General features: G+C 44.9%; 1 protein-coding gene across 1 annotated transcript in view; it reads left to right on the top strand.

Annotated features, from left to right (window-relative positions):
- The window catches only part of LOC142572344 (sodium-coupled monocarboxylate transporter 1-like), a 40792-nt gene extending 21714 nt beyond the window's left edge, over positions 1-19078 (top strand). Inside the window, exons 8-16 of the mRNA XM_075681391.1 lie at positions 327-456; positions 1484-1572; positions 2173-2285; positions 3633-3700; positions 10030-10116; positions 11578-11759; positions 13366-13466; positions 16011-16132; positions 16512-19078. Of these exons, the coding sequence (XP_075537506.1) occupies positions 327-456; positions 1484-1572; positions 2173-2285; positions 3633-3700; positions 10030-10116; positions 11578-11759; positions 13366-13466; positions 16011-16132; positions 16512-16727 (1108 nt within the window). The 3' untranslated portion in view covers positions 16728-19078. The remainder of the gene's footprint in view (positions 1-326; positions 457-1483; positions 1573-2172; positions 2286-3632; positions 3701-10029; positions 10117-11577; positions 11760-13365; positions 13467-16010; positions 16133-16511) is intronic.
- The last annotated feature ends 8607 nt before the right edge of the window (positions 19079-27685 follow it).

Here is a 27685-nt window from a genome sequence, read left to right as displayed (position 1 = left end):
ACACACATTCACGGGAAGTTCCGGAATATTAGGACTGTGCTATCTTCGGAATCAGTTCACGAAAGCGACCAGAGGTCATGTACCGGACAGACAGTCGTCACAAAGTTGAACTCGACAAAAATGCTTCGCTTTAACACAGCTAGTAATAAATTATGTACAATGCGAACTTCAACGAAGCTGCCCAGAAGCAAAGGAACCACATATATATATATATATATATATATATATATATATATATATATATATATATATATATATATATATATATATATATATACTCGCTTTGTAATTTGTTGATTCTCTGTTCTTTGTTTTCCTTTCCAAAGCGTGGTCTGGTTCAACTTTCCCCTGCTGTGCATTGTGCTGTCGCTGAGCGGCTTGGCTGGTCTACTAGTCTACGTAAAATACGCCAGCTGTGATCCCGTGGCAGCACATCAAATTTTTTCAGAGGACCAGGTGAGCTCCCCAGCATGAATTTATACCACGTTCATCAGCCAGCGTGTGTTATACGAGGCAAACAAAAGTGACCTCTCTGCCTACTCGATACCTAATAATACGCATTTGAAACAAATGACGCCTACTGGGGCATTGCTGGTGCGGTTAAAACAATGCATAATTAAATAGTCGTTGGATCTGTTCCAAAGTGATGGGGAAACCTAGACTGCGCACTAGTGCATATTTCATATGACGTAAAGTGGCACTGCTTTTATCTTTATGCACCGCTTTAGAAGTAAAGTTGCCATTCAAGTTATGTTCTATCCTTTCTCGTTCTAGTCTGTACAATAAAATTAATGTTTGGCACGACGCTTCAGTCAGTCGTAATTTCTTTAACCATAGTTATCATTCTATAGGTCTTGTTTCAGCGACAATGCTAATGTATAGTTTTCGGCTGACTAACGTTACATTTATTATTTTGCCTAGCAGGTTCGGAGAGACGCCATCTGCTTTCATAAATTTAATTTAAAGGCGCAGCTGCCCAGAAAACGCGTGCGTTTTCGCTCATAGCTTATTCGAGAGCTTTATTGTACATGTAAGATTCTTTCACTTGCATTTCAGATGTTGCTGTTCGTACTTTTTTTGCAGCCTTTGCATACACTTATTCAGATGGTGCCAGCTGACGTCCATATACTTGTACTTGTTTAAGCAAATGTGCACCTCCGGACGCTTAAGACGTCAATAATGCTTTATCGTTAAAAATCTGAAATTAAATAATAAAATTTATTACATTTAAAAAACCATATAAATATGTATTGCATCCAGCAGTTAGCAGAGTGGCACTATTACTCTTGGTTAATTGACGCTGTTACAATGGAAATGTTGAAGATCCCAGGTGGCACCACCCGGGGATGATCTTTAAAAGCAATCGTTTCGCGCTTAGGGCTAACAAAAAAATTAGTTTCGTTTACCTTGTTTAATCAGACAACAAAGTGAAGTAAACATGACGCCGATTAATGTTAAAGCCATGGTCTTTCGGTTTCCGTAGCTGCTGCCCTACTTTGTGATGGACGTGCTTGGAAAGATGACCGGAGTTCCTGGCTTGTTCGTTGCCGGTATATTTGCGGCTTCACTAAGGTGAACGTCCCCTTTGCAGAGATTTCAATCGAGGTTTGATATGTCTAAGCAGTGACTAAATGAAGGTGCATCTAAATTTTGAAATTTCATTTGCTGACAAGAAAAGGATCAAACTGGGAAGTATTGAGTGAATGCTTACTCTTTATGAGACATCTTTTATCTAATTAAAAGCACACAACTCAAAATATTCACACACGGCCGTACTTCTGTACTTGGTTCGCGTAACTACTAGGAATAAATCTGTTGAAATCCATGCATTGGAAATGATTCGCTTGAAGAAATATTGGACAAAATTCTCACAAACGCGAAAGCATTAGAGGCTGATCTCATTGTCATCAATACAGCACACTTCCTCTTGCCACGTCTCAGTGCATCGTCGAGCAGCTTCAATGCCATTTTGTCATCTATTCACTGAAGCTCTAAGTTTCGCAACAGCTATTTCACTCTCTTCATCATCTTGCCATTTTAAGACAGAATATCTTCCCTTATATTCTTGCCCCATATCCCATGAAAGTGCCATGTAATATGGACAACTTTGTCTTTCGACCCTTGCAAAAAACTTACTGATATCATTTTTGTTTCATTGTAATGCCTCTATAGCTCCATATCATCTGGAGTCAACGCCTTGTGTGCGGTGTCGTACGTGGACATCATTGCCCTCATCAAGCCAGACATACCAGACAAAATCGGCGCAAAGATTATTATGGCACTAGGTAGGTGATGGCACTTCGTCACCCAAAGAGAGGGGAAGAAAATCTAAACATAAGGAAAGGTGATGCACGTTACACCTTTTCGTCGGTCTCGTCCTAAACCTTTACATTTGTCAACGAAACATTCGGTGTTTACACCCGCATTATCATTTCTTAAGAAATATATTGCCGTCTTTAACTTCAGAAAGGTCAGAAAGTAGCCCCACGACTCACTTTTTTTCTAAACGAGCATAACAAATGACAAAGATAACGCCTTTTGTCATTCTGCCTTTTCCAGCCGTAGCTACTCCAAATCAAGGCTTCAAGAGGGCAGTTGTAAGGGTCCGATAAAGGGATTTTTCAATTATTTTCTGTTGATGGTAGTATAGTGCCGCAGCTGACGACGCATAGTTGATAACGCTAATGAGAAATCAGCGCACTAGAGTTGACATTATTGTGGCCGCACGGTTCTTTCCGCCCCTTTCTGAACACCGGCTCACAGCGCTGCAACGCGTCCCAGCATCACTTTGCGCCAGTGTCGAATGACGCGTCGATAACGTGAGAAGACCCGGAGGACAGCTGACAAAGCCAATCGCGAACGCGTCCATTCGTAAAAGGGCAATAAATTTATTGCACTTAAGACACACTTGTACGAGAATGCACACCTTTACATTTTACAACGAAAGTGTGAGCTTGCAAGCAGACCCTTCAAATCTCTGAAAAGTAGGCTTTCCACGGGGAACTGCTGTCGTATAGCGCACCACCATATATGGAATCATCATTCCGAGAAAAACCGCGCAGCAACAGAACCAAAGAAAGCCAAAAAAACACAGGCGGGTGTTTTTAACGCGAATAGCATTCTTGGCATTTTCACAGTAGCTTCGTTTCAGGTTATCTCTTATACGACGGCCTCCATTCCCTGCAGGATCGGCCCACGAAAACTAACTGTATTCGTGAGCCGATCCCGTAGGTAGCGAAGTCCGATATATGGGCTGATCCCGCCGATAGCGCTGTGTAAAAATGTGTGCCTAACCTCGCTCACGACGCTCTTTAATGAATTTTTTTTCGTACTTCTCCAAATTCGTTTTCGTCTCAAAAGAATGTTATTCGCCTAATTGGATAGTCGTCGCAGATGAAGTTCTGCGTGAATTTTGTTACTATATGTATATATTTTTTATTTCTTCAGTCTAGTTGCTGCCATGTCTTTCTTGGAATAATGTTCTAACCGAACTTTGCACTATTGTAATGAAGCCATGTTTTGATCGCTGGTACGAGCACAAGCACATCCGTGCATCCTTGTGTTCGCTTTAATTCGTCTAGAGTGCCGCCGTGCAGCTGTCAACTCCTGGGTCGTCTTGCTTGTGCTTGCAGGGGTGTTCTTCGGCCTGCTGACGATCGGCCTGGTGGGCATCGCTTCGAAAATGGGCAACGTGCTCGCCGTGAGTAGACGCTTGCGCTTCCGTCTGCCGGAGTTTGCCTCCTGGGCGTTCGAAGGGTGCTTGTATCGGAGCTGGACTGCCTCTGCAGGAGTGTTCTCGGGAAGGGACGCCGCACCGGGATTTATTTATTTATTTATTTATTTATTTATTTATTTATTTATTTATTTATTTATTTATTTACTTACTTCTAGTGGCTGCCAACAATTTTGCGGCCTTGGTGGCTGCTCATACGTCATATACGTCCCATTTGTTGCACAATGGGAGGATAATAATGCGAAAGAAATCTTTCAAATAAATATTAGTACAGCGGAGAAGTAAAATGCGATGACAAAGCTAACCATGAATAACACGGTTACAGAGTCACGCAAGAATACATGCATAATTTCTCGTGATATAATCTCGACCGGTTGAGGTGGGTCTTCATCGCAGAAATCAGGAAACGACGCCGAAGCCGGGCATCGTGATGATGAAAAAAAAAAGTTGGAAAGATTGTGTTCACTTCATTGGTACATGGATGTGACTCTCATGTGAGTTTCGAGCGGTTCTTATTAACACTGGGGCCAGCACGGCCTTAAATAACCTCTGGCGGTCCTGTGGTCGTCGCCGTCTTCTTCCGGAGCCTGTCTTTCCCGTTTCCCGTCCTTGGTGTCAGCTCGGGGAAAAGGGTGACGTCGTCTTGACCTTCGGTTTCTGCTTCTATCGGTTTGTGTCAGCTCGGGGGAAAGAGTGGCGTCGTCTTGACCTTCGGTTTCTGCTTCTATCGTTCTGTGTCATCTCGGGGAAAAGCTCGACGTGGTCTTGACCTTCGGTTTCTTCTTCTATCCTTTTGTGTCAGCTCGGGGAAAAGCATGACGTCGTGTTGACCTTCGGTTTCTTCTATCATTTTGTGTCATCTCGAGGAAAAGCGTGACGTCTTGACCTTCAGTTTCTTCTTCCATCCTTTTGTGTCAGCTCGTGGAGAACGAGGTGGCCTCGATTCAGAGAAGCGGGCAATTATGTTGACGTGGGGAAGCACGTTTGAATGTTCCTCACACCTGACAGGTTGATCATAACAGATGTAAAGTAAGAAAGAGGTGTCCCTGTTCAGAAACATAGAATCACATGTTCAATGCAGTCGTGTCGTTGGGTACGGTAAAGGAACGTCAGGCTAAAATGTACGCACAAACTTAATTTTACCTGGTAGCATGCGAAAGCATAAGGACGTGAGTAGTGTGACGCAGTCGAGTTCACCTCGCGCAACTTAGCGTAGAAATACCGTGTCACGGTCAATCCGTCTTCCACGCGGTCGCAATACCGAAGTCTGACAATATCAGTTTATAAATATAAAACCGGCGTTGGCCAGTGTACCTCTGATAGACCACGCGCACAAATATATACATTTTTATCTAAGTTGCTGTAAGAAAGTGACACATAGTTCCAAATAACTGATGCAACCTCTATAGCCGTGAGAACTTCAGCCCACAGTACAGAGCAGGAATACATTGATATCTACGAAAGTTTTTTTTTTTTTGTTAACCTTGACCCAGATATTATAACGAACAGTTCGAGTTCAGATACAGCTATTTATTGTGGGATAACTTGTGCCCGGGGAGTAAATAAAATTATGACTGCCGCCTTCCAAACAGGAGATCAGGAATGCCTTCTTCTCTTTTTCTCTCGAGTGGCGCTCCACCTCTTCCTCTTCTTGTATTGCCCAACAACACAACGGTCACGTACGGTGCGAGTGCGTGCGGCCAATGCAAGTGCCATTATGTCTTCGTCTTTGTTTTTTCACCAATACGCCGTTGTCCTCCTGGAGGGCGCATGAACCTGCGCGCGTGGTTTAAAGATGGCTTCTGCCTTGTATCAGTATCATACGATCACGTCAGCAATACTCAACAGATGTAGACAAAAATGCAGCTTTCTGTCTGTTCGAACTTCGTGGTCCCTTACATGCGATACATGTGGTATCTCACCCCCTGAAAACCAATAACTGAACTTCCCTATATCAAATTTCCTAGTGAATGACATTACTGAAGCTTTCTTTTTTTCGGGTTTGAATTGGGCCTGTTGAGTAAGCACCATTCTTCAGTGGAAATGATGTCACATTGTAACGGTCAGCAGTCATGAGAGCATTCCACTTTGCGTACAGCTCGAGGTCATCGGAAAGCGGCAAGAGCTCAGAATGCTCAATGTACAGCGGATAATCACTTATAAACACAAAGAAAAGCAGTGGCTCAAGGTTACGATCATCGGGCATTTCACACGAAGACACGAAAGGCTGAGAAATACAATCCTACACACTTCACCCGGTTTTAGCGATTTGACAGGCAGCTAGCAAACTACCAAAGATAACGCAGACATAATCTGTATGCCTGTAATTTCGACAATATCTAATGAGAAATGGCATCAAATGCTTTAGTCATGAAAAATTCACTGTCTTTAGTGCTATTGGTACACTATAGCCAAGAAAAACACGCGTTTGTTTCTACTGGTGTTCCATTATGAAAACCATGCTGCATGGGCGAGGTCTGCTTAAAGTATAAATTAAGATTATTGTAAATAACCATTTCCAGAACCTCCGAAAAAAGCACAAAAGACACAGGATGAAAACGACTGATATCACAGAAGGTCCAAGATTTAATCACCGGGGCAATCAAAGGTAATTTACACTGCGACGGTGTTTTCGAGATTTGTGCTTCAGTCGGTATACATTATTGCTCATTATTGGAGCTTCGCGTTCGCTCATGGGCGAGGCACGTGATCTAGGTACCCAAAGCTTTGACAAGAACATCCTACAATAAAATTGGTAAAGTAATGCATCAATCAGATGTTAGACGTCCAGTCAGCGCTCCATGAATAATTCAGGATAGTCTCTAGAACTATAGATATAAATTTTTTTCGCTCGCATAGCTCCGAACGGTAGAGCAAATAGCTGACTTCATCGCTAAGTGGAGGCCAAAGACCACAACATTTGCATAACAAGAACAAGCCATAGAATTTCAAAATGCGGGCACTTGATTGGCTGCGCAGAAAAAAAACGACAGTGCTGACAAATGAACGTAAAGTGTCATCCCCAGTGCGGCTGTTGGAAAAAAATCGAAAAATATCCAGAGGGGTAAAGAAATTACTGCTTCCTCGCTGAAGTGATAATAAGTTTATCTTAGGACGGCTTATGTTCTGTTGATTTTCTTATACTGTTTCAGGATTACAATGATAAACACATAAACGATTGTCGGAAGTTTCCGGACAATACAGTCATGGAGATAGCTATTAATAAGCCAGTTGGTGGCACTCATGTTGAATTCTAAGGCAGAGAGACATGCAACGTGAGTTGTTACATTTTAGAGATTTAGTACGCTGTTTTAGACTCCGACCCATGACCTGAAATCTTTTGTGGTTCCACACAGTATTCACTGGAATCTTTTGACAAAAGAGACAGAAAATTATTTTCTATATTATTATTTGGCTTAAAGGCATATACACAATTGAAGGAGTGGAGAATAAGTGAAGATTAGCAACGGTCACCGGAGGATCCACAACGCCCGCTTACTATTCAGGAATGAGGGGACAGAATCTTACAAACTGAAGACAGAAAGAAGGGAAGAAAAGATGGAAGAAAGAAGAGGACGACAGATTACAGACACTAAAGTAAAGCAATGACACAAATGTCGCACTAATTGCAAGACAATACTGAATAATAAGAAGTTAAGTGCTGAATAAAATACTGAAGAAAGAAGTACGAGTTATTGTCACTCACAAAGAGAAAATATGCTACAAACGGAAAGCCAAGTCAGTTTCTTCTAGACAAGCAAAGACAAAAAGTGGCAGGTTGCTTGCGAACACGCGCATTAATAGCACTCCGCGTTGAGACCACTGACCCTCGCTCTTGCTCCTTACGCCACTGCTTCCTTTTAACGTCACTTGACAGTCCAAAAAATCCCAAGTATCCTTTAACAAGATCCATTTTCGACTTCATGAAAGCGCGTATGATTAGAGAAAACGAGTAGAATTAGGAGCAAGGTCACGCGGTCCTTGTGATCAGTCCACGTCGCACACTAAGCTCGTCCTGCGGTGGACACCAGATTGATGGTGGGCGCGCTATTTATCAAGATGCCCTCCAAGTGGGGCAGCCATCGTTGTGCATAGCAGTTGCTATGTACGACGTGCATATACTGCTACAACAGAATCGACTTTGATGAGCATTGCGTTGAACATATGGAGACAAGTTTTGTAATTGAAAAAAAAAAAAAAAATTCTTGCTGTAACAGAACTTCGCGTCCCAAAATTTGAAGAAAAAGAACTGACTTCGAAGACCTCTCCAGGTCTGAACTATATTTGGCTTTTATTAATTTTGAAGGGGGGATTCACCGTATTACATATGGATAATAAATAAAAATCAAATAATAGCTTGCAACTTTGCATCGTGCAGAAAGAGCCCAACGGCTAAAGTTTTCAGGTACGCCTGGCTTCAGTGCAGCCTTTCTGAAGGCTTTTTATCTGATCGGCCGCGTTCCAAGGTACAAAGTAGTTGTCGGGCGTCTCACGCTGCCACTGTAGACGAACACTTGGGACACGTTCCTTGGTCGTCTTTTGTCGATACCCCAGCCCATGTAAGGGATGGTGTAAGGGCCACTCCAGCCAGAAGCTTCCGAAGACGTACTTCCTGCGCCCGGGTAATGCTACACAGAAGGAAGCAGACAGGCGAGGAAATTAAGGCCCGTATGACCCGTCGAAGGTAACAGTTCAGTGCTTGGTAGAGAATGCGTTGATCCAACGGAATGGATGGAGGTGTCTAATTTATTATGACAGCAGCGGGCTTTCATGGTGGGCACCTCCATCTTCACTAGTACTCAGCGCATCTCTGCGATGCACGCAGCTTCACCTTCATTCACTTAGCATTGCCTGCTGTTGCTTATTAAATACATGCACAGACGATTCCACTCTCCGAGTCTGTGTGACGCGCAAATCGCCGCGCAAGTTACCAAGCGTCGAAATTCGCCGAAGTGGAGGGATTGTAGCGTCCAGCTCGAAAGCGCACATCAGAACGGGGGCATGGTTTTCATCACGAGAGGCGACAGTTTGCGGATTTCCCCATTCGGTGAAGGCGAATTCTTCAACGACATGGTCTGACCTGGCGAAAAGGGCGGGCGCACCAAACACAGATTTCTGTCATAATGACAGAAACTTTGTTGTTGTCGTATTGGCTGTATAGACAGTGATTCTTTTGCCACAAAAGCGCCTGCACCAAGGAATGTTGTTTTTTTGCGTGTGTGTGTTCGATGGCATTGCCTTCGACTTCCCTTCGTGATTGCTTATAAACACACTTTGAAAACTGGGGTCGTATTCACGAACTTTTCTTTCGTAAGTGTTCCTTGCCTTTGGCGGGCTGCCTTCGCTGATGATATGTACAGTAGCTGGATTGGTTGAAATTTTTTTCGCGCGAAGAGCTCTCACGTAAATTTTTTGTGTGTGAATACGGGCCCTAGTGCACAGCTTTATATCAACGTCACACGTAAACTTTGTTGTAAATAAAAGCACACACTCTGAATCCTAAGATGATGGACGAAGGAATGGTCACTCGGTTTCTTCCCGCGTAGGAGACGTATTTGCGACGAAAGCTTCGGTTGCGGCTTCGTTCCCGAGCACGAATTCGTTCCATGTGCTTCGAAAAACACCTTGTGAACGCCCCGAATGCAAAACCCGGACAATGACGGAAATGTGAGTTGTTTCTCATTGAGCGACTGTAGACTGCTCAAGCAAGTATTGGAGACAGAAGGCGACCGCTGAGGGTAACGCGAAAGCCGCGCTCCTATTGAAGCACTCAGTTCGGCGGAATACATTGATGACCGTGGAGGAGCCCATACCGTCTTTGGTGGCTGCCTGCTGAGCTTCGCATCATATTTTGTTGCAAAGCCTAGAGATTTCCCTTTACTGCAGAATAATTACTGATTAATGGACTCTGGTAAAATCACCGGATTATTATGCTGACGCAATAAAAGTACTGAACGATTGCTAAGCTATCGATCGCCCAAAATTTACAGAGGCTAATCTACGCATAACTCAATGGAGGGATTACCTTCGGTTAATGACTAATACACAACGAGCCACCAAGATAAAGCTCTAAGCTCACTGCGGCGAAGCTGAATGTCGCCTTCTGTCCGTTTTATTGGCGAGTGAGAAAATGTGAACAAATTAAATATTCTTAAATCTGACTTCTGCGTTACTTTTCATATTCAAATTAGGCAAAAGAATACCACTGCTTTCACCTAACCGCATTTGTTTCATTCACCGTATTCACGGTGTCGCAATGCTTTCGGCACGTTTCACCCTTTCACCGAACTTTCCAGGCATCCCAGGTCATCAACAGCTCAATCGGAGGACCTCTGCTGGGCCTCTTTACATTGGGAATGTTTGTTCCATGTGCCAACAGCAAAGTAAGTACCCTGAGAGGCAGTCTGTTCAATGTGTAGCACAAGTACGAATGTATGTACTATTGTGCCTACATAACTGCACTGAAGTCAGGCTATGCAGCCGTTCCTACTATCTTAAAAATCATCATGCTTACCATTGCTGAAACGCACGACATGTCATCTTGTACCATAATTCCAGACAGGCGCCAGCATCAACACACCCGTTTATTGTCTCGTGATTGAAAAACCACATTTAACGCACCTATAAACTAGGCCATCTATGCGCACTCCACCACATTCTCAGTTCTTTGTATATACGGAAGCAGCGATCTATCCTATTAACAGCAAGCTTTAGCTCGGAGCCAACTCCTATGCCGCCTATTCAAATACATGTAAAAGGGGGAAACGCTTTTATGAAACAACCTCTTGACAAATTTGAATGTCTTGAATTTAAGAGAAAAGGTTAGATTCTAGCGACCGTAAGAAGCGGAATATTGATTTGGACCTTAAATACATGAGATAATTGCCGGAAATTGGCATGCTTAATAAAATAGAAGCGCGAAAGTTACAAACTCGTAACTTTTCACCAAAAAAAGATATCACATTTCTGTAAACTGCATCCTTTAGAGCCTCTGAAACGGACAAATGTGAAATAATAATTTACAGCTCACATGAATTTGTTGCAATGTTTACAAGGTGTTTGCAAAAGCCCTACTCACTTATTACTTGTATAATTAATAGGAGCGTATAATACACCAATTTAGTCCCCTTTAGTTGTTTTAAGAGGCAGTTTTAAGAATTATGATATCATTGTTATTGCTGAGTTAAAGAGTTGTAAATTTCATAGCTTAATTTCTTGAAATTGCGCTATTCTTCACATAGTTTATTTTAAAAACTAGGGCACGTAAATAAACGATCCACTTCCAACAGCCACTAGATTTTCAAATTTTCTTTTAAATGCCACAAACCACATAAAAAATTATTTCTGCGTTCCCATGGTTTTAGATGGAAGCCCCGAGCTAAAGCTTCATCTTATTGAATCTATGTCATTCGGAATACACGTTCTTTATGGGCTGAGTCACTAAAGAACGATTCTTAGTGAAAGAAGCAGTCCTTATTTTTTCAGAATACTTGCTCTTAATGTTAGTCCAGCAATTATAAGTCCAATGAACTGTGCCACTCCTGATTAACAATGCTTTTTTTAAATAATGCAGAATACAGTTGTTAGCCCAGTGGTTTGTTGTGTGTTGTGTTCTATCTAATATTTGTTAGATTATGCTGATTAAAAAATATTGCAGCACCAAGCAGTCCACTTAACCATTTTTATGCAACATGAGTACTTCAGTTTCTGCTGCCAATAATCTCTGTTTCTGTTTACAATGCTGCGCCGTAATCTCTCACAGTATGTCGACCTCAATGAAACAATTACAGTAGCTTGCGACATTCACATGTGCGCGAAAGCCACACATTTCCCATTCTGCGCAGGGGGCCATCACAGGACTCCTAATTTCCCTGAGCTTCTCACTCTGGATAAACTTGGGTCAATTCGTCACCTCCATGGCTCTCGCTAAGCCACCTCCATCTATGGACGGCTGTCCCGCTGAAGTGCGAAATGCAACTTCAGCCACCTTGGGCGTCGTCACGGAAGTCGTGAAAGAAGCCAGCCGGTGAGCCCACGGTGGTGTTAAGAACCAGCATTCTCAAAAGCAGCATGGAAATGCTCTTTGAGTGTGGTAAAGCTTTGGTTCCTACAATCACGTAGTTGGAGGTCAAAATGATGGGTCTCCTTACAAATAAATTTGTGGATCCCACTCAATATGGGAATCGGTGCACGCAAAGCTTTCATGTGCCGGAAAGGCAAAATGGCATAGTACGTTAACAGATGCACTGGACATTTCAGTGACGAAGTGGTCGCTCAGCCATCACGCTGCATCTTGTAGAGCAAGGAGAAGCTTCATATAGCATTGAAACGTGTTCAATCACAGGACACCACGTGTTTGACTTTGTAGGAATGCACCACACCGCCACAGTACGATCGGAGGAGACGCGAGTCAATTTCGACCGACGAACGCGTCCTTGACTTCAATTGTCATCGCCGGCTAGAAGATGCAGGTGCTTTCCTTTTATAAGTAAATTGTCGTTGTTGCGAGAGGCTAACGCTTCCATGGCGGCCAGGCGTCGCTGGCGTGCACGAGGCAAATCTTTAAGAGATATCCGTGGCTAGAGCAGCGGGCTTCGGTTCCAGGGGAACAGGGTTCGAAACCAACCATAGGAAATGTAATTTCTTACATATTTCAGAAAAAAAGAGCACTCTTACGAAGAAAGCACATTCACTTGCTAACGTATTGCGGTGGTGGCACGGCCTTTGTCAAACTAAAGGTCTCTTTTATTGCGACAGCGATTATATAGACACACCAAGCGAATTCTAATCGCCATCATCGCCGTCGCCATGGAACTCCTTATACATTTAGGCGTATGTATGCCATGTGCTTACAAACGCCGTATATGCGGGTTATATTGCTATTATACTATATCACTAAACTTGCTCATACCGTGGTTTTACGCTCGTGACTAAATTATTTCTCGGAATTTTGAGAATGGCAGCCCACTAACAAGTGTCATGAAGCATAGCATTCGCAGCGCACGCTTTTTGTCTTAAATCTTCTCAGACTAATTAGCATTACGAGTACAAAACAATATCGGTGCTCAAACCTGAAAGTGATGTAATTTTACTGGCGCGGCCCTTTATGATCTGTACCTGTTGACGCCCCCGCGTATGTCACCTCCTCATCAGTCGAACCCACCTATAGTAAGAAAATCGTGCGAGAAGTTCCAGCACAACACTACATCGCGCTATAGCTGTCAATGCATATATATATATAAACGAGGAGAGGGGGTTAACCGAGGGTCCCGACTTTTATTAGTCGTATTATAAGAAGCCAACAAACACTGACACCAAGGACAACATAGGGGAAATTACTGGTGCTTAATAAATGAAATAAAGAAATGATAAATTAATGGAAATTAAAGTGGATGAAAAAACAACTTGCCGCAGGTGGGAACCGAACCCACAACCTCCGCATTTCGCGTGCGATGCTCTACCAATTGAGCTACCGCGGCGCTGTTTTCCCATTCACTTTCTTGGGTATTTATGTGTCCTAATAGAACCCTGGGAGTGTTAGCCAGCTCCACCACTCACAAACCACTCATGACATGTGTCGTGAGATTTTTCGGAAGGGATATAATTAATTCCTTTAATGTGTTTTTGTGCAGTGGTCTGTCACCAGATATTTACGCTCTCTCAAGCCTTTGGTACAGCATGCTAGCCTGGTTCGTCTTGATCGCGGTGGCCGTTCCAGTCAGCTGTTTCACTTGTAAGTGTATTTTTGTTACCGAGCATTGGCCAACACTTTGTGATCTGTTTGAATAAGGACAAAAAGTAGCGTTACATTGGCAAGATATGTTCTTGTCCTAAATGCAATGTTCTTTTCTACATATCCTCATAGATTAAATTGTGATGATTGAAGTCACGAACAAGGCTATGCGCACTTATAGAAAGTTCACCGACGGTTACGATGCTGCCGCATGCGAAATTTGAGCGCGGCTTTATACGTCTGTTTATTTCGCGATATACTGGCTGGCGCGGACAGTCTCTCGCGCGGTACATTGCAAATGGAGCGAAGCGTGGCGCGACTGCCTCGCTAATCGGCAGATCGCGAGAGGCCGCGCGTGGGTGACGCGCGGGCGCGATTCACAGCAGCCGCCGCCGACTGACCTCCGAGACGAGGCGCGCTGCTCTGGCGCCATCTCGTGGCCACCGTCGCCGCACTATACGCTTTTCCTCTCACCCTTTCGCCATACCCTCCTCCTCCGCTTTCCTCCTCACGTCTTTCATCCCGCGCAGCGCTCGATCGGCGTTCGCTTTCATCTTTAACTGTGCTCGTTCGCTTGGTTACGAGGGACAACGCCGACGCTCGTCGCAGGAACGGGCACCTGATAGCTGCGCTCTAAAGCGGAGGTATTTACTACCCCTATTCAACCTCTCAACGTGAAACCGGTGCGCCGACGCTAATACTGGCCCCGACCAAGGAAATGTAGTGAAAAAAAAAGTAGATTGGGGTGGGGGGAGGGGGGTTTAAAGCGCAATGTCATCACCAGCCCGAACACGATATATTTACTTCAGGAAGGAGCCACCGCATAATTTACTCTTGGAAAATATTGAATAAGTATCTTTTTGGTTTTCCTCAATTCGGTTACGATTGCAATCTTCTGGGCTCACATGCCCTTGCTCCGCGTCCGGCTATGGAAGCTGCGAAATGACGCTGAAGAACACGAACAGTAAGCTGTCAAGGCACCAGCCGCATGTGTTTGCTTCAAGGAAACTGTGCTTCTTCACAAATATGTTAGCTTTATTGAGGCCGGTAAGAACGCCTAATAGCAGAAGGAAACGTAATATGAAAATAGCAATATCATTGAAAATTGCTTGTAGGGAGGCCGGATTCATGAAAGTGTCCTTGAACAACAAGCAATACAGCACACATGATCAGAACTGCCAAGTGCAACAATAAATTTGACAGACTAAATTGTAGCTGACGCCTACGTTATGCGAAGGATACATGATTTGTTGAGAACGGCTGTATGACTATAATGTAACTGCTGTGCAGCGAACTATATGTATATATTATATGCTGTAGTGCTTATACTTTACAGAAAATAGCACAGAATGTTTCTAATGGCGAGATGTAAGGGTGAAAGCTGTCGCCCAGTGCGCCTAGTGCACATACCCAATGCACATACCCAGTCCCCCCTGTGGCACATATTCTTAGACATCACTATCAAAGGGATCGGCTTTCCCGAAAACAGCGAGATACGCCAACCACCTGAAAAAAGTGGCTGCACTCAAAAAAGAATTCTTCGCCCCCCCCCCCATTAAGAAATCTAACCGAAAAAAAAATTGGCGACACGTTCATCGTCTGGAGATAATTGGCGGCGTTAATAACGCCGCCAATTATATATGTTTGTTTGTTTTATATGTTATATGATGATATGTTTTATATGTTATGATGATTATTATATAGGAAGAGCAGCACATACCCACTGTGGCACATATCTTGCGAATCGAGGTGGCGTCAAAGAGGTTCATTGAAGAGCAGGTGACCGCAATTATAAACACTGCCGCATTCCTCTGTGCGCTCTAGTATTGTGGAGCCAGAAGCAGCAGCATAATTGATTGTATTTCTGGATTCATTTCTTTCTTCCATATATACATGTGATTAATGGGTAAAGCCAACTGTATATTTAAAGGATTGCAGACATGACATTAACGACTTTTCATTTCTTTCTTTAAATGAAGGTCCTGCACCTCGATGCCCCAGAATACATATATTGACAAGCCTAAGAGCGTCTAAAAAATATTACGATAACGTTTCTGCGAAGCAGGCTTTGGTTTCGTTTCTCAGCAGGCGTATATTCAGGACGTTATCGCGTCGAAGGTTTTCGCGCTAGTGTAGCTCATTGCGAGATTTTGGCACTCATTACGGACCACTCTGTCGTCTGTTGTGCTGCTGCTCATTGGATGGCCTGGGGTAGTAGCATGACAGACCACTGAACAAGCCGGAGGGAGTGCCAAAACGTCGCGATGTCCTGCTCCCACGTGACCACCTTCTGTATCATGATGTCATGACACTTACACCTTCTCGGAAACGAAACCGAAACTGATTCCTAGAAAGCTGCTATAATAGGCTATTCAGAGTGATCTAGGTCTTGTCGACATTATTTCTAGGAATTTCAGGTACAGGACTTTCATTTAAGACAAGAACTCCTAATAATAAAAAGCCGAAAATGACTCGTCTGTATTCCTTTAATGTAACCGGTTATAAGACATGTTCACCTGTACCCCTTTTTTTTTTCGTATGCAGCGACATCATCTAGCACAGACACCATGAACCCAAAGCTGATATGCCAAGTAGCTGATGTAGTCTTCTGGTTTGCGCCGGAGAAATTTCGAGGTCGCCTAAGGTTCAACATCGGAAAGGACTACGTAAGTAATGCGAGAATGTTGTCACTTATTGTGGGGACATCAAATTTTTGGGAACTGGAAAGAAAAATAGCACGAGGCGAATTGAAAGACCAATTACCCTTCCCTAAGCTGCTTAGCCGAGCAACTGCAGTAGCAGTAAGAGAAAAAAGGGTAAGAAGGCCTAAACTGTTTCGCAACAGCTTGGTAATACCCGCGACGGGGTGTTCCAGGGCAAGACGATCATTTCTAATTATTATCTGGATGATGACTTCGTTCCGCGTGAAATAAAGTGAAGGTGTCCTCACGCTAGTATGTTCGGAAAATGTTTGGTAACAGTAGACTGCATTCCCTATCCGGAACTAACACGTTTTTCTTTTCAACTCTTGTTTGATTCTTGCAGGCTGAGCCAGAAAAGCCGACGAGCCTCGAAAAACGGGCCTCTGCGCCACAAGTAGTCTTTGACTGCGAGAAGAAGGCAGATAAGAAAAAGCACGAGAGCTCGCTCGCCGCCGTGTCGTACATCCGACGGGGGACGAGCGCGTCTTTAGCGGTACCTCCACCTCCACCTGCCCCGCGGATACCGCCATCGTCCTGTGACTTTAATACGCACATGTAGAGAGCGCACAGACGCATCTACTGCCAACCACTGCAGTCTATGGCTCCTAACCGTCTAATGCACGCTCCGCCCGCGCGGAAGCCGTGATGTTTCATGGCCTAGAGCAGTTAACCATGAACTAGGATGTCTGCTTCTTGAAGTTGTGTAACATTCCTCTTTTGCCGGTCTGTTGCTAGACCGGCAAAAGCGGTTACAGCGGGGGTAATGGAGGGAATGAGAACTAGCGGCAGCTGTGGTATGCTAAAGCGACCTGAAACTGCACCACCACCTCGCCATCACCATCGCTGTGCCAGTGTACAAAAAAAAGCGATCTCGTGCCTAGAGTGCTACACTGTGCTAGGCTGGCTAAAACTAACCAAACGCAGTTCTCGCCACCCTAACTGTGTCGCACGTTATACCTTGGCCTCTAGGCTTCTTGTTTTCTGGGTTGCTTTCTGAGCTATTACGTCGGCTATACAAACTGTGAAATCAGTGCCGCCAGATGAAAGTGACAGTGAAGCCGTCCGCTGCCGGTTTTGAAGGCCGGATGATGGGATTTGGCAATCTCTAAGGGCCTTCAACGTGCGTCTGTGCAGGGATGCTCGTAAATGGAAGCTCATGGCAGAATTAGAAATGTGCCCGCATTTGTGTCTCTCTGCAGTTGTGTACAGTTGTGGACAAGTGCTGGCACTCCATTCTACTCCTGAGACCGGCGTTCTAACTGGGAAACTGCCGATCAATACAGTTAGCCTCAGATCGCGTGTAACCTACCAGTCATCAACACTCACCCAGCAGTAGCGAATCAAATGAATTACAAATATGAGGTTGAGAACATAGTCAGTGTAAGCCTCGCAAGACACAAGTTTGTGGTTACACATAGTGACAACTATTAAGTGAAATGTTACCTGAAATCACTGCCTCAATTACCTTAATTCACAGCTAGGCATCTTCACCAACTTATTTTTCTTTTTCATCGACTAAACAACACCCACCTAGCCACCAAGCGAAAAGTACCTTTACCGTCAATAGGAGAGCACGTTCATGATCTAGAAAACATTTTACATTCATACCGATGTATAAAACACGATGTGGCAAATGAATTGTGCGACTATCCACAAGGGGAACAGAGTTTCATGAAAAGAAAAAAAAAAAGATTCCTTCACCGCAGTGTAGCCCAAAGCTACAAACGACACCCATATTGTTTATCAAAAAGAAAGCTTTGGAGTTGAGAAAAAATTCGTGGGGGTGGTGATCGAATTCAGGCTAGAACGATGTATTTTTGTGCTACTGTCGGGCGCATGAGTTTTTCCCTTCCACGAAATGTCCTTCACCTTGCCGATTTCAGCAAAGCTTGTTTGTCATATTGACTATCCCTGCGGTTCGAGTTCTATAGTTTATTTTGCCCTCGCCATGTGATCTGCTAGCTTCCTGAATAGCCACAATGACAGATGGCCGCCCCGTCAATGCTTTAGTTCCATGTTCAATCTGAGACAAAGTTTTTTTTTAACTGCGAAGGTTTCTTTCTTAGAGACCCGTGTTTATTTTTTGTAGATTTGTGGTACTTTACGATTTATGACAATATTCCCTTTCATCAAACAGCTACAAGTCGAAAGCGTAAAGAAATGTTCAGATGCAGTATCCTGTTAGGCAAACCTCGGTTGTAACTTTCGTGGCTTTAAGTCGCCGAACATCACACATTCATTGGCGAGGCTTATTTATTTAGTTCTTGGCCCGTTGTCTAGCTATAACTTATCATGCAGATTTTCTTTTATATGAAGGTAGAGCGCCATAGGCCGAGACTCTTAAGTCCAAACTACACGTACGCTTGCGGACGCGCGAAAGCTTGCACCGGCGCGGCTTGCGTTTGCAGCGCCTCGCGATGAATGACGGTATTCATCTGCAAGTACGCGCGCCCACTTTGCTCACTCTTCACGTCTTGACAGACACCATTTCGTGCTTCGTTATTGAGATTGACTTGAAATGAAGAAATATTCATAAACAAATTTGTTTTATTTGTTCGTTAGACAGGCGCGAAACGTAAAGAAAAAGCACATTCTCGCATGACATAAATCTGCCTCACTGAGTGTTGATTGCACGACGTAGCTGCATGGAAAGACGCGTAGAAACGTGAGACACCCAAGCACCGACTATCCGTGCTTGCGCCGCATTTGGACGCGTACGATCTGTCCCGCACCATCTGCGGATGCGTAGGCGCGCCGGCGCGAGCTATCGCGCGCCGGCAAGCATACGTGTAGTTTGGTCTTTACCGTAGACGTAACTTATTTGTACATACTTGTCATCTTCTTTACGACATCACGCAAAAGGTGACTATTTATTCAACGTGTAAATAAAGATTGTAAACATTCATTGCATCCATGTCTCTTTTTGCTTTTAGTTTGTTACGACTCGACAACACTAAACGAAGTTTGTCAACGTCCACATGTTCACGCACAGCATGTATCTGATCAATAATATAGCACACGTGTACGCACTTTAGACAACAGAGGACAACACCAGCAGCAATGCCTCCAACTCAGCTGAGATAATTTTCTTCTAGGGTTCTAAAGTAAGGTGAAAATGCGCGCTTTCTAGTTGGGGACTTGCACTAAACTTCACTCTTCCGCAGTCCCTCTTTAGAGTTAACGCAAAGGTGCTGCAGGACTTTAGATCACAGTTCATGTCGTGGCACCCTCATTTAAAAGTGAATTCATTGTTGGAATGAAAATCCGCCAACGGGGTTGATATGTGGTTGTGGGAACAAAATGACCTTTCATGGCGCCCTTTCCTTATCAATGACGTCGGCAGCGTGTTCGTAACAGGCTCGCTACACAATCTAAATATTTCCAGTCAATTTTAAAGTTTCATGCAAACGTTTGAAACTGCGTTGTCAATCAAACTGCCCGGCCGTGGTTTTCTTCTTTGTCGTGTTTTTATCTACCACGGGGCCACTACGTGTGTATTTCGCCACTGTTGCTCTCCGTAAAAAAAATATTCCTTGTTGCACCGCAAATCCACTTTGCCTCGTCGTTCCGTGCAGCAGTGCACATTCCCAGTTTGCTCTCTGTCGATCAACAGTTTTGCTGTACACGTATGACTGAGTTAGAGCAGATGATGTCTGTCCGAAATAGTCACTTACTGGACGAGCATGTCAAGCATTACTGAAAATCCAGCGTGCCTTCTTTCTTCCACCGCGCAATTTCGCGGGAAAATTTATTTGATCGTTGTTAATCCAGGCAGCTGAGCCGTCAGAAGTGTCTCTATGACGAGCGTCTCTTGTGTAAAGTGATCCTGCGAAACCTCTCGCCGACGCAGCTGTTTCTGTGTGTACCCATCTTTTTTTCTCGTTTTTGTTTCATCGCTGATCATGTCGTGAGCATTACATTAAACTACTACTCACACACTGAAACCCATGGTTGCTTTCCATCTTTTTTTTCCCCCTGACGAAGAGCCTACCATCCCATCCTATTCTCTCGCTCAAGAAAACATGCTGACGGAACCTTTCGTCTGGTATGATATCTACAAAGGACAAGCGAAAGTGTCGCAGAGCCCTTCTAACTTGAGCTTCCCACAGAGACCCGCCGGGGTGGCGAAGTGGCTTTACCGTTACACCTCGTCCGTTGGCGCGGAATCGAATCTCTGCCGCAGCGGCCGCATTTCGATGAGGGTGAAATGCGAAAACGCCCGTGTACCGTGCATTCTTCGGTGCACTTTAAGGAAACCCGGGTATTCGAAATTAATCGAGAGTGCCCGACTACGGTGTGCCTCGTAAATATACCACGGTTTTGTCACGTAATACCCGATAATTTCGTTAACTTTCCCGCAGAGCTTCCCCAGTGGCATTGGAACGTCACAGCCGTCAGCTCGCCGACCACAGATATCGCTATACCCTCGCCATCATCGATCTATTGTATGTCCTCCGCAGGACTAAGGCCTTTCCCAGCGATATCAAATCACACATGCCTTGCGTGTCATCCAACCACAACCCATCCCTTCAAATTTCTTTATTTCATCATACGACATACTCAGCCGCCTTCCTCAACCTCCCTTTACTTGGAACCCATTATCTTACTATTACATCGTAGATAGCGCACAGCGCTCTGCACAAGTGGAGCTCACACGAGCTAGGTGGCTTAGAGTGCGGGTATTTATTGCCACTTTACGCCGCATATACATGTATATAAGCATGGAAAAAGAGAAGTAATTGGTTGTTAGCGATAAGATGAAAAGTAAGTGGATCTGTCTGCTTGAGCTTATCCATGAAAAGATAACACAAAGAAGAAAAACAGACTAGGAGTTAGTTCCGACACTTACTCAAAAGAAACCACTGGTTTACGCATTACAGGACGTGCTCAACTCCACTTCTCTCTCTTAATCTCTAGTATTGGGATGATCGCCAGTCAGTCTCTAGAGTCCGTGCAGGAGTATATTTATCTATAGGTCAATTAGTCGCAGGGGACCCTGATCATAAGAAGAAAATTTACGGAAGAATAAAGATGGGTTGGAGTGCACACGGCAGGCATTACCGAATCCTGACGGGGGGCTTACCACTGTCGTTGAAAAGCGTACAATCACTGCATTCTACCGGTACTAACATATGGGGCAGAGACATGGAGGTTAACAAAGAAGCTCGAGAACTAGTTAAAGACCGCTCAAAGAGCGGTGGAACAAAATATACTAGGCGTAACGTTAAAGGACAGGAAGAGAGCGATGTGGGTCATAGAGAAAACATGGATATGCAATATTGGGTAAAGCAAGAAAATGGAGCTGGGCAATCCATGTTATGCGTAGTGCACATAACCGGCTGACTATCAGAATTACCTAACGGGTACCAAAAGAAGGGAAGCGCAGTCGAAAACTGCAGAAGATTAAGGGGGGGGGGGGGGGGGGGTAGTGATGAAGTTAGAAAATATGTAGGCGCAAGTTGGAATCAGCTAGCGCAAGACAGAAAGTCATAGAGGCATAAAGAAGAGATGTCCCGACCTGCACCACTAAACCACTAATGCATCGCAGGTGCTAGAGCAAGACAGGAGTAATTGGAGATCCCTGGGAGAAGTCTTCGTCCAGTAGTAGACATAAAAAAATTACCGACGATTACGTTACTTCCTAATGCGAAATTTGAGCGCAGCAAATGAGCTGTTTCACCTTTTCGATAGATTGAGGCAAAGAAATCGAGCAACACATGTATGCGCTATCATAGAATTTTTTTTTTATTTTTCACACGTATTCCTTTAACAAAGACTCCACTAACAGTTCTTGACAGTCATGAAGGAAGCTTTGTGGTCGGAGAAATAGACTGATATATGTTCGACTTGGTACACCAATGCTTGATTCTCAAAGACGAGATCTATACAAGTGCCTCGCGAGGTTGTCACAGCCGTGGGACGCGTTACGAGCGAGAGGAACGGGATGTTCTCCCGCAAAAGTGTTAGGAAATTGCTGTTTGTCTTTATGTCAAGCCGCCACCGATCTAGCTCTCTGATTGCCACCGCACAGGGCGAACGGCAGCGGCAATTTCGGCTCGGGCGGTGCACATATACAGATCCGCCGCCACCGATCTGGCTCTCTGATTGCCACCGCACAGGGGTTGCATTGGAGGAGGAGCGAAGAAAGGAATTAAGTTCGAGCCGGCGCTTTGACAACCGGAGACTCGCAGGAAGAGGGGGGAGGGGGGCGGCGTGTACACCCAGCGGCAAACGATGGGGGCAGAAGCGCGCGCAGCAAGCGGACAACACGATAAAGGGAGGAGGGAAGAGATAGACCTTTCCTCCTCTTTCTGCATGGCGGCGACGGTGTTCTATGCAGTCACGTTATCTTGACTCTCTAGCGGCGTCAGCGGCATCCAGCGGTATCAGTCGGTCGCTGCTAGCGCTGGGGGGATGAAAGGGGGGCGGAGCTGGTTACGAGGCCGACGACGACGCGAAACCCAGGAACGGACGCCAAAGAGCTGCGCTCTAAAATGTGGTGATGGTGATGGTTATTCTAATTTTAGCCACACCGGCTTGCTCTGCAATTCGTACTATTGTCATCCGGTCACTGAGAGCGAGAGATAAAGAGGAAAGGCAGGGAGGTCAACCAGATATCGGTCTCCGGTTTGCTACCCTACACTGGGGATGAATATAGCTTTCATTGATTACGAGAAAGCATTTGATTCTGTCGAAACCTCAGCAGTCATAGAGGCATTATGGAATCAGGGTGTAGACGAGCCGTATGTAAAAATACTGAAAGATATCTATAGCGGCTCCATAGCCACCGTAGTCCTCCATAAAGCAAGCAACGAAATCCCAATAAAGAAAGGTGTCAGACAGGGAGATACGATATCTCCAATGCTATTCACAGCGTGTTTACAGGAGGTATTCAGAGACCTGGATTGGGAAGAATTGGGGATAAAAGTTAATGGAGAATACCTTAGTAACTTGCGATTCGCTGATGATATTGCCTTGCTTAGTAACTCAGTGGACCAATTGCAATGCATGCTCACTGACCTGGAGAGGCAAAGCAGAAGAGTGGGTCTAAAAATTAATCTGCAGAAAACTAAAGTAATGCTTAACAGTCTCGGAAGAGAACAGCAATTTACAATAGGCAGCGAGGCACTGGAAGTCGTAAGGGAATACATCTACTTAGGGCAGGTAGTGACGGCGGATCCGGATCATGAGACGGAAATAATCAGAAGAATAAGAATGGGCTGGGGTGCGTTTGGCAGGCATTCTCAGATCATGAACAGCAGGTTGCCATTATCCCTCAAGAGAAAAGTATATAATAGCTGTGTCTTACCAGTACTCACCTACGGGGCAGAAACCTGGAGGCTTAGGAAAAGGGTTCTATTCAAATTGAGGACGACGCAACGAGCTATGGAAGGAAGAATGATAGGTGTAACGTTAAGGGATAAGAAAAGAGCAGATTGGGTGAGGGAACAAACGCGAGTTAATGACATCTTAGTTGAAATCAAGAAAAAGAAATGGGCATGGGCAGGACATGTAATGAGGAGGGAAGATAACCGATGGTCATTAAGGATTACGGACTAGATACCAAGGGAAGGGAAGCGTAGCAGGGGGCGGCAGAAAGTTAGGTGGGCGGATGAGATTAAGAAGTTTGCAGGCATGGCATGGCCACAATTAGTACATGACCGGGGTTGTTGGAGAAGTATGGGAGAGGCCTTTGCCCTGCAGTGGGCGTAACCAGGCTGATGATGATGATGATGATGATGATGATGACTGGGGATGGGAGATAGAGGTTATAAAGAGGAGAGAGAGGAAAACGTGAAAAAACAAAACACGCACACATGGAGGCGCACACACACAAGAGGCGTTCGAGTTAAAGTCGTTCACACAGGCCGGTAGATCGCAAAAAGCGCAATAGTGCTTGCACGGCCTTCTTCTGTGACGGTAGGTCCTTTCGATGGTGTAAAATCCGGTCACTGAATATTCGTACACGGGCGTTCTCTCAAGCCGCCTTCGTGCGTAAGGCTTAAGCCTCATGGTCAACTCCCTGTAGCTCTCCTTGTACAGCCCCACTTCGGAGGTACCAGGACAAGCAGAAACACAACACACTGTTTAATAACAAGCACAACAATATTTTTTTTACCAGGTGATTCGCTTGGAAGAAGTCATGTTACGACTGAGACGTTTGCCAGGGTCGTGTGGCAAACAAAGACAGGTCGTGACAAAGGATAGGAATGAGATGTTTGCTCTAGACCCTTCCTTCGTTGTGCACCATGGCTCGAAGTCTTCTTATGTCCGGCGCTCGCCAGTCTCGCCGATTTTGGTGCCTACTGCTGTGTTATTTTCTCGGTCCAATAGGCAAGGGGCTCAGCGGACACGTGATGACCTGTGACCGGTTCGAAGGAGGGCAGACGCAAAGCAAATACTAGTTATCGCAATGTAAGTAGCACTACGTTAGTGTCTCCAGAACTGTTTTGAAGAGTAGCTTACTCAATTCTGAGTGTGTGTACATTGAGAGAGAAATGTCGAAGGTTGTCAAACGCGAATTGATTCTGCTCTTGTAGACATTTTGTGAGACAGTTGGTGACTTTTGTTTACTTCACATGCCTGGACGTAAAATGAAGCCGTGGAACTTACATAGGTCGCTGATGCATCAGTGACGAAATACGTATACTTCTTCAGTTGTCGGCTTATATGCAGGAGTGTCAAAAATCCTGCCTGCAGTGAATGAGTAGAAACCTCCAATGAATGAGTAGAAACCATCGCGCAAAGCAAACTTCTTTCGGTGTCCATACTTCTGCTGCAGCAGTCTTTTCGAGCCTACATGCGCTTTGTTGCTAGTTCCAGATCGCCCTCTAGCTTCAAGCTGCACTCCTGGAGGGCGGGGGGGGGGGGGGGGGTATTCAGTGAGAGTCTACCTAGTGGACTGTCCATTCCGGCCACTACTGATTGGATGCAGCTGTACGAGAGAGGAGGAGACGAGCGGCCCTAGCCAATCAGCAGCGGCCGAAATGGACAGTCCACTAGGTGGACTCTTGCAGAATACCCCTACTGAGGTACGCAGCTTGCTCCTACTGAACTATAAAAACCCCTCTGTGCTGACGTAACCACCATGAAAACTCTCTCTGGCCGATCGTTACGTCAGTGCCTAGATTCAAGCGCAGAAGAAACAATCATGAACCAGCGCTGACAAATTTTGCGCTCGAAGATATGCATAATTGCTACAATACTCACCATCACATATATTAAATAAACCAATGGTTCCGTCACAACTGCATCATTTGCCAATAGAGGATAGATTACATCTTTGTGTCTCTGAAATACTTAGCCACCGGACTTCAGCCACATCCACTGAACTGTCCCCACTGCCGGCAGCTTTTGTTTATATTCAAGACTAAAATGCTCAAAGGTGGTTCACCCTCACCGACTTATTACAACGCACACAGGACCCTCTCGTCAGCATCATACGCCTGGGTTATTTAATAGAGCCTGCGAACGGCGTCGCGGCATTGTGTTGCAGTAGAGTATATAGCTGGCTAGTGATGTATACTTTAGGCCGATCTCTCTGCCGTTCATACCAATAAACTTTTTTCTCTCTCTCTTGTCTTGCAGTAATTGTATGACCACTGTGGAATAAAAGGCAATGTTCATGCCGACCGCCTTGCCAGAGCCGTTCATGGCAATTTGACGCACTCTATTGTATTACGCTTTTCAAATACAGACTCCGTGACTCGGATGCCTACTGTCGCGTGGCGTTGACAGCGCTATGTGTGGTGCGATACGAACCTTCAGTACTGCCCCATCACAGAATAATTCCATCTTGCGAATACAAAATTCCGCGAGGCCTGCGCAGACAAGACCAAGCATGCCTTCACCGCGTCTGGCCCAACATGACATACATCACTACTATCACCAATACACATCGACGCAAACTCCAGTTATTGGACTCACCGATGTACTCAGTGTCCAATGTTGCTGAGGACTCGCAGCATGTTTTACGTGACTGTAGTCGGTATATAACAGAATGGCAATTTCTGAAGGCTGCGTTGCACTTGTACCACGACTCTACGTTAAACCTGCGGGACATTCAGCACCTCATTGCAGGATAGCAAACCGGAAACTCATCTGGTTAACCTCTCTGGCCTTTTTCTCTCTCCCTCTCCACCTTTCATTAAGGTCATCCTTCCTCTCTTTCTTCAGGGCCCGATCCAGTGGCCCACGTTCTTCCGGGGCTTCCGCGACTCCGCCTGCCCACCACTAGGCTTCGCCTTTGCTTCTCCTCAGAGCTTCATGGTTTCCCCGCATCGGTTTCCTTCGGCGCTCGATGATTTCCAGCTATTGGTTCGGAACTCCGTGGATTCCCGCGATTGGTTGAAGTTTTTTTGCCGGTTGCTGTCTTTCCGAATATAGCTTCCCCCCAGGACGGCACTCCTATCTTTGCGACGCCTACTTAATAGTGCGTGTACTAGTGTTGTTGTTGTTGTTGTTGTTGTTGTTGTTGTTGTTGTTGTTGTTGTTGTTGTTGTTGTTGTTGTTGTTGTTGTTGTTGTTGTTGTTGTTGTTGTTGTTGTTGCTGTTGTTGTTGTTGTTGTTGTTGTTGTTGTTGTTGCAGCCTGGGACACGTGTGGCGCCTATATACCCACGATGGGAGATTGGCCGAGAAATCGATGGATTATTCCAAATTAATATGGAGCATAAGTTTCCTAATATCTATGGGAATAGCATTGAATAGCGTAGAATTACCTGCTACAATAAAATCAGGAAGGTCATATTGAATGAGCAATAATTAATTTAAAAGTAAAAACAAAAAAAAGGAATTTAGCAGGGCATTCGTTTAGATTCTGTAAGGAATGTTTGGACAGCGAAGCATGCATCCCTGTGGCTGAATCCCAAAGTGGACTCACCGAATGGAAGAATTGCAGGTTCTGTCAAGTCCAGGCCAATTCTTCGAAAAGGTATTTCCAACAACCTTTTTCTTAACGCAGTAAAGCGGCGACAAGATAGAAGGAAGGTGCTGTATCGTCTCCTCCTCGTTACAAAAAGAACAGAGGGTGGAGGGAACCAAACCCGACCTCTGTAAATAGAAATTTAGGGAGGGAATGCGGCAGCGTAATTTGGTGAGGCAGACCTCAAACATCTTTGTGTAACAGGATTCGCTATGTCAGGGAAATGCCACGTGCTTATACTCTAGAGAAGCAGTCAAACGTGGGTTTGATAAGGCTAATCTAATTGATCGCATCCGAAATCGTGCTGCCGTGATCTGTGCTGTCACTGATAGAATAGGAAGAACAATGCCGGATAGTGATTCATTTGCCAGTGAATCGGCAGTTTCATTAAAAAAAACCTTTATGACCAGTCACCCAAATCAAATGAACACATTGCACATAGACAGGAACTAGTAAGTGGAAGAGTTTTAGCATCGGTGACTCGTTAGTAGCGGTAAGGCAAGAGCATACAGAAAGAGAGTCAGTAAGAATAGCAGCCGTTGTAATCATTTGGCCTAATTTACGTAAAGCTAGGATTACTGCTAAAAACTCGGCC

This window comes from Dermacentor variabilis, chromosome 2 (assembly GCF_050947875.1).
Source record: "Dermacentor variabilis isolate Ectoservices chromosome 2, ASM5094787v1, whole genome shotgun sequence".
NCBI lineage: Eukaryota > Metazoa > Arthropoda > Arachnida > Ixodida > Ixodidae > Dermacentor > Dermacentor variabilis.
This window is presented reverse-complemented; position numbering and strand designations above follow the sequence as displayed.